The 8,138-nt window shown below is 43.1% G+C and overlaps 1 protein-coding gene across 1 annotated transcript; it reads left to right on the forward strand.

The window, feature by feature from the left end:
* The first annotated feature begins 3,976 nt into the window (after positions 1–3,976).
* Positions 3,977–7,772, forward strand: LOC144327145 (gallinacin-10-like). Its single transcript, XM_077925328.1, has 3 exons — positions 3,977–4,123; positions 5,546–5,687; positions 7,432–7,772. Exons 1-3 carry the CDS (start codon positions 4,066–4,068, stop codon positions 7,442–7,444), a joined length of 213 nt encoding a protein of 70 aa, XP_077781454.1. The 5' UTR covers positions 3,977–4,065; the 3' UTR covers positions 7,445–7,772.
* Positions 7,773–8,138: the final 366 nt, after the last annotated feature.

The following is an 8,138-nucleotide window of genomic DNA, read 5'->3' on the forward strand; positions in this document are numbered from 1 at the left end:
GGAGTCTCAAAGCGGCTAACAATCTCCTTTCCCTTCCTCCCCCACAACAAACACTCTGTGAGGTGAGTGAGGATGAGAGACTTCAGAGAAGTGTGACTAGCCCAAGGTCACCCAGCAGCTGCATGTGGAGGAGTGGGGAATCAAACCTGGTTCACCAGATCACGAGTCCACCGCTCTTAACCACTTCTCCAAATTGGCTCTCTCCTGACCCTCTCCTGCATGAATTTGTCTGTCTTTTAAAGCCATCTGGATTGGTGGCCGTCCCTCTTATTAGGAATTATAGGTACCAAGATTCCAAAAGACCAGAAAAGACTGTTCATGTACGCGACAACAGCCGCACAGGTACTACTAGCCCAGAGATGGAAGGAAGAGACAACCCCAACCAGAGAAGAATGGCAAGCCAAGATGATAGACTATGCCAAAATTGCAAAATTGCAAAATCAGCTGGGGAGCTCAGGAATCAAGAAGAAATTTATTTTTAAAGTTCTTTAAATTCTTTTTTTCTAAAGTTTATAATTTATATACAAGATCATTGTAAGCAGGTTAAAACACTGGCAGGATTTCATCCCCACTTGTAATGTAACAGAATGTACGGATAATTTAGAAAGACAAAAATAATCAGAGAAGTATTGATATGCAGTTGAAAATATTATCAATAGGACGCATGGGAAGGATGGGGGAGGAGGAGTCAGGAGATTCAGAGTAATCTTGATCTCTGGATTCTGAATTGGTTTTGTTTTATGTTTATATTTTTGAAAATCAAATAAAAATGTATTTCCAAAAATGAAGAAGATTGGTGGTTGTCACTGTCTCCTGCAGGAGTTCCATAGTTTAACTGTGCGCTGCATGAAGGAAAATTTGGCTTGAATCTTCCGCTGGGAGCCAGTGTGGTGTAGTGGTTAAGAGCGGTGGACTCGTAATCTGGTGAACCAGGTTCGATTCCCCACTCCTCTACATGCAGCTACTGGGTGACCTTGGGCTAGTCACACTTCTCTGAAGTCTCTCAGCCTCACTCACCTCACAGAGTGTTTGTTGTGGGGGAGGAAGGGAAAGGAGAATGTTAGCCACTTTGAGACTCCTTAGGGTAGTGATAAAGCGGGATATCAAATCCAAACTCTTCTTCCCCCTTCTTCAATGTTCGGCTTCATTGCATGTCCGCACAAACATTGTGCGGCCCACGCTATCATGCCTGGCAAAAGTGCAGTTTCCTGGCAGTGCTGGATTTTGGGCACTGGGGACACCGTGCGCCACAAAATTGAGAAGATCCATAATTGAGAAGATCCATTTTGGTGTGCCAAATTTTGGCCTCGCACAGGGCACCATCCTACCAAAGAAGGAATCCCATAGGTGCTTTGAACAATCAGTTACTAGCCAGTTGCCTTTGGGGCAGTGTGCGCTTTGTAGGTGGCTGACATAGGCCTGCAGAGAACTTTGTTCTGGTGCTCCAGGCTGACCTATCGGTTGCTATGCCGACGGGGACCAGATCTCGGAAAGCACGTCCTTGAGTATTAAGTGACCCATAACAAATGGGAATAGATGATGGGCAGCCAGCCTTGTTGCCTCCAGCTGTGAGCTTCTGATCTGTGACGGACATCGAGACAAGAATCAGCAGCCCATGTTGGCTAGCCTGATGCAACTAAGTTAGAAAGGATTTCCTCTGATATGGTCCCAATTTGGAAACTCCAGAGGGCTTCGTTACGTAAAAACATTCCTCTTCTCCCAGGTCTTTGGCTAATTAAGCAATCTATGATGTTTAGGGGATGGGAGTATTGTTTTGTTTGCTATTATATTACTTTTTTAAATATTGTAAATCACCCTGTGATTCTCAGATGAAGGGCAATAAATAACTTTAATATCAATCAATCAACCAACCAACCAACCAACCAACCAACCTTTATGGGCATACAGGATTATATGGATCAAAACATAAAATTGGCAGGAGGAGATGCTTTGAGACAAAACTATAGAGGTGACAGGTTTAATAGATTTAATAAACAACAATTTAGAGAGCTTATCAGTGTTAAATAAGAATAATGATATTCTCCTTTCTTGTCTCTTCTTTCATTTGTGTGACCTCATCGGTGGTTTCCTCTGAAGGAGGTAAATCAGTGCCAAGAACATTACTTAGCTATAAGTTATTTACCAACTAGAGACCTGCTAAGATTTCGCCTCTTATCATCCGTGCAGATTGCCAGACTCCACTTTCAGTTGTATAAGTGCATAGCCGGCCCAAGGCTTCCATCAATTGCGCAAATCAAGGCTTACATCCAGGGCCAAGTTCACAGGTTGGAACGTTTAGGTGTTAACGGCATTAAAGCCTCAGGACAAGGCCGGATAAATGATTTGCATGTTATAGGTCATTTAAATAATAATAATAAGGTCAGACAGTTTCAAGTAGTCAAGTTGAAGCTATGGAATTTTCCTGTTGCTTCACCCAGACTCTCCTCACACCCAGTATTTCATGCGCAGTTTGTGATTTCACCTTCTCCCCAAGTGAAGTTAAAAGAAAAAAGCAACAGTGCTTACCCTCACCATTATCTTTTTCTTATTTCTTATTTAAAAGAGACAAATTCAAGAGGAAAGGCTATCAATGATGATGATGATGATGATGATAATAATAATAATAATAATAATAATAATAATAATAATAATAATAATAATACTTTATTATTTGTACCCCGCCCATCTGGCTGGGTCTCCCCAGCTCCTCTGGGCAGCTTCCAGCAAATATTAAAAATACATTAAAATGTCACACATTAAAAACTTCCCTAAACAGGGCTGCCTTCAGGTGTCTTCTAAATGTCAGGTAGTTGTTTGACATCTGATGGGAGGGCGTTCCACAGGGTGGGCGCCACCACCGAGAAGGCCCTCTGCCTGGTTCCCTGCAGCTTTGCTTCTTGCAGTGAGGGAACCGCCAGAAGGCCCTTGGCGCTGGACCTCAGTGTCCGGGCAGAACGATGGAGGTGGGGACACTCCGTCAAGTGTAACACCTCCTTCTCCTGTCAGTGTCATCCGCATCCCAACTGGCCAGCCAAAAGCTGGTACTTACCTGCCAGGTAGTGTTCAACTTATTGATGTAGTTGACCATGTCATGAGAGAGAGGGGGGAAGATGGGGACATTGTGAGTGCCCGTGAGGACCACCAGGAGACACAGAGATACCACGGACCGCCACATTTTGGAGACCGGAACCCTAAGAAGGGTGGGGTGGTGATTGGGATAAAGAATGGAAGCAAATTTAAGTTGCATGGCTGATAAACTGCCAAATATGAACGAACAAGAAAGCTGCACATCACTCTTTTAAAAAGAGCATATCAATGTTACAAGTAATTATGGACATGCATCTTTTTGGCTAATGCTATCTTGCCTGGGGGTGGTTTTGCATACTGCAGCCAACCGTCTTGGGCTATTGACTAGCCGGAGATCTCAGCTCATTGTATATATATATAAAAGCATTTAATTTGTTTTTTTACTATTACTTTATTATTATTATTAGCTATGATGGCTATGCTCTGCCTACTCAGTTGGAGGCAGAAATGCTTGTGAAATATCAGTTGCTTGAAACCAAAGGAGGGAAGAAGGCTCTTGTGATCGAATCCTGCTTACATATTTTCCCCAGGCATCTGGTTGGCCACTCTGAGAACAGGATGTTGGACTAGGTGGGTCATTGGCCTGATCTAGCAGGCTCTTCTTATGATCATTTCTCTGTTTCCAAGAGCCCCCAGGAGTTCCCTCCATCAATTAGGTCACAAGGAACTTAATGTGTTGTTGCTGAAGTTTCGTAAGAGTGAGACAGGTTAATGGATTTTCACCGTGCATCTTGCATCACTGTTTAATTGTCACATCATTTGAAATGTGCAATTACCCGCCAGTAGCCGGCAAGTTTTCCAAACTGTTAAGGACAGTTACTTATTGACAAGTAACATATGCACCTAGATTTCACAATCGTTTCAACCCTATAAATACGCAAGCAGTCTCTAGCTTCGACCTCCAAAAAATATCTGGCCTGAGAAGTTGTGTGAATTTCTACTGCCCACCAGACTCCAGAGCCCACCAGATCATCAGCCATGAGGATCCTTTACTTCTTCGTTGCTGTTGTCATGCTCCTCTTCCAGATTTGCCCAGGTAAGTTGGAAAATAACTTTGGCCTCATATATACACACACCCCCAAAAAAGATGAAAGATTTTCAGTTTGGTGGAAGAGAGGAAGGGGCACAGTTTGTTTTTATTCTTAGTTTATTTGGCTTGCTTCATTTTAAAGGCTTAGGAAGCTTCCTCATCCATTTAGCTCAGTACTTTCTGTACCAAAGTAGCCAGTATGGTGTTCTTCAGATCTTCTGGGTGACAATTCCCATGTGCCTCAGCCAGGATGGCCAGTGTTCACAGATGATGGAGCATCACATTGGCCAGCCCTGGTCTACACTGATTGGCAATTGCTCTGCACAAGGTTGATGATGGACAAAGAGAAACCTATCTGGGGACTGATATCATCATCATCATCATCATTATTGAGGGGATTAGTTTCCTGAGTCCTAATCCATCACACACAGGCACTGAACGGGTTATCAGACTTTATTGGCTTCTTCTCTAGCACCAGCTACAGAACATCAAACAGCAAGTCTAATCCATGGTGTGTTCTCTTTCCCTCCCAGCAGGTTAACTCAAAGATTTATAGGGGCTGGGGAACGCTGGCAGCCAGCCAGCCCCATCATATGCTCCCACTTTGGGGACTAATTGTTACCATCTGAGGGGCCCCACCCAGCGATACTTACTCACAGGATCACTACTTCATGACAACTATTATTATTGCATTCTTCAAATTTATTATATACATCTTACAGTTCTGTTTTAATATCTCATCTCATATCTCAAGATTTCCCAGTCTATCCCTCCTTGACATCCTAGTTGATGCTTATCAAGCTGCTTATATCCTTTTGCTCCACCCAATGTCATTCTACTGAATTTCCTAGTTGTTGTCTACTGCTGCGCCTAAGACAATCCCTACTTGGAAGTTTATTTTGGCTGCTGTGCCTCTTTAAATATTTTCCAAAGAATTCCCCCTCTTCCCTTATCCGTGTGGTGGAATTCCACTCAGCATTGATCTAGAGCAGATTCCAATGTATAGTTAGCAGAGTAAAAACTTAAACATGTTGCAGGATTCCCGAAAAATAGACCAGAAGCAATTAATATTTCATCCAGCAGAGCTTTACTGCTATTGAAGGCAAATGAGCATAATGTAGGAATCTCAACACATGGTCCCCTATCCAATTTGAAACCGTACTGGACTCTGCTTAGCTTTGCAAATATGGCAGCAATTTTATTGCAAATGTGATGGGAATTTTATTGCTGGCTTTGGCAGACGGGAGTTTCATGGAGTCAGCTGCTCGGTGGTATGGCACCTTTGTATGGCACCTTTGTTGCCCTAATAATATGTTTCACAGCCAGATACCTGCCCATACCCTAAGCTAATTCTCACAACTGTGGGTTGTTTGTTGTATGTGAATGAATAATAAGCTAAGAAACTAACACCCCGTCTCTTGTGTCTAGGTTATGCTCAGGGTCCTCCTCCTGATCTCGACGATACCCTTGCCTGCAGAGCAAAGGGGCAGAGTTACTGCATTTTTGGTCCATGTCCTACAACTTTTAGTGTATCCGGAAATTGCCATGGAGGAATGAACTGCTGTACCAAGTAAGTACCAATATTTGCATGACTTCAAATATTAGTTCCGTTTTGTTTTTCTGATTTGCTACTATGAGATAGCATTGTGATGAGAGCAACTCTGTGGTTCCTCTCAACGGAGCAATGGAGAAATCTAAGATTTCTATACACAAATACATACTTCTCCATTCACTCCCCATTCATGCAAGAGGCATTATCACAGTCCAATGACACATTCTAGCTAGAAAAATACACTTGAGAAGGGTGCAGAGCAGGGCTGGTAAGGGGGTGTGTCTCCTGGTGAAGACTCTAGAGCAGGGGTGGCCAACTCCCAAGAGACTGCGATCTACTCACAGAGTTAAAAACTGGCAGTCATCTACCCCATTTTGCGGGGTTCAGGTTGAGCTTTTTTAGGGTGGAAGAAGGCCCTGCTTTTTGGGGTTCAGGTTAAAGTTGTTGAACTTCTTTGGGGGGAGCCAGTGATCTACCACAGACGTCCAGTGATCTACTGGTAGATTACAATCTACCTGTTGGATGTGCCTGCTCTAGAGAATTGGATAGAAAGGCCTGGAGGGCCTCATTTGAATGTCCCCCCTTTGACCAGAGGTTCCTCCATCCTTGAGATAATGATTGATATATGGGCCACGTGAATGTGTGACTCAGTCCACAGAGTGGAACTTCATTGCACATGATCAGAGCTGGATGACATATTATAAAAATGTGGGTTGCAAAGCATGGGCTGTGAGAGGTGTGGCCCTGGGGGGAGATTTCAAAGGCCAGATAGAAAGGCCTGGAGGACTGGCTCCCCACCCATGTCTTGTGAAATAACAGAATCACTTAGTTCCCATGAGGATCCCATGCCCTGCACTGCAGGAATCTCAGCTAAAGCATCCCTGACAGATGGCCATCCAACCTCTGTTTAAAAGCCTCATGAATCAGAATTGACTGCCTTCCTAATGGTTCTACCTGATGATTACTTGAAATCTCCTTTCTTGTAATTTGAAACTTGAATCCATTGGTTCAGATCCTACCTTCCGGAGCAGGAGAAAACAAGCTTTTTCCATCTTCTGCGTGTCAGCCGTTCAAATGTCTGAAGATGGCAATCAGTCTTCTCTTCTCCAGGCTAAACATACCCAGCTTCCTGACTGATAGAGAGAGGAGATTGTTAATATCAGGAATGGAAAATTGTGAAGTGATAGAGAAGATAGCAGAAAGATAAAGGATGGATATTTGGCTTTTGAAATCCAGAACATGGGAAGTCCCATTGAAATTAATTAATTTGGATTATATAATTGACTATTTTGGGTTTTTTGTGGGGGGTTTTGAATGTGGAAATATTTGATTTGTTATTAATATAAATGTTTTTTTAATTGGAAAATGAATACAAATTATTTACAAAAAAATAAAAATAAAATAAACATACCCAGCTTCCTCAAATTTTCCTCATAAGACTTGGTTTCTATACCCTGATGGTCCTACCATCAGTGGGCAGAAGAAGTTCAGAAAGCTATTACAGTGGTACCTTGGGTTACAGACTCCACTAACCCAGAAATAGTACCTCGGGTTAAGAACTTTGCTTCAGGATGAGAACAGAAATTGTGCGGCGGCAGCGGGAGGCCCCATTAGCTAAAGTGGTACCTCAGGTTAAGAACAGTTTCAGGTTAAGAACTGACCTTCAGAATGAAATAAGTTCTTAAACTGAGGTACCACTGTACCTGTTCCTTTGGGGACTGTACCACATTGATCTAACCTTTCCACTTTTTAATCTTTATAGGACACTTGCCTGAGGACAACTCTCTGCTCTGATTGCTCCACTCCCATCAGAACCCGTTCTTTGCAAGAAGCAAGTTCACAATACTCTTTTTCTCCTCACCACTGCAAGGATGTTCTGAAAATGTACCACAGTTGTGCACTGAATCTACAGCTGAATCACCACTCCTGTCTCTCTTGGCGTTCCTCTGCATTTCTGCCCACAATCTGTTCAGGAATGCAGTTGTCAAATGTAGAACATGCATGCTCTCCTCTTGTCACTTATGGGGCATTACTTTCACCAAGAGCCAGTTTTCTGTCATTTTACTCTTTAGATTACGACTTAATAAAAAGAATCAAATTAGACCATGTCTGTGATCTCCCTCATTTTAAATAGAGCTGTGGATTCAAACACCTGCAAAGCTAAACACAGAGCTTTTGCAAAACCCAGCATGAGTGAAGACAGCCAGTATCACTATGCAAGAATGAGGTCTGACCATATAACTACTAAGAACCAGTTTAGGAGAAAACTAACAGCTGAATGCTGGAGTGAAAAATAACTCCAGGTAAGGTGCAAGGGCACAAGGAGAAGGGGGCGACAAAGGACGAGATGGTTGGACAGTGTTCTCGAAGCTACCAGCATGAGTTTGTCCAAACTGCGGGAGGCAGTGGAAGACAGGAGTGCCTGGTGTGCTCTGGTCCATGGGGTCATGAAGAGTCGGGCACGGCTAA

This window comes from Podarcis muralis, chromosome 3, assembly GCF_964188315.1.
Source record: "Podarcis muralis chromosome 3, rPodMur119.hap1.1, whole genome shotgun sequence".
NCBI classification, from domain to species: Eukaryota; Metazoa; Chordata; class Lepidosauria; order Squamata; family Lacertidae; genus Podarcis; species Podarcis muralis.

Coding starts and splice junctions, on each gene's coding strand:
- LOC144327145 (XM_077925328.1), top strand. CDS start 4,066: ATGAGGATCCTTTACTTCTTCGTTGCTGTTGTCATGCTCCTCTTCCAG. Junction 4,124..5,545: donor CCTCTTCCAGATTTGCCCAG/GTAAGTTGGAAA, acceptor TCTTGTGTCTAG/GTTATGCTCAGGGTCCTCCT.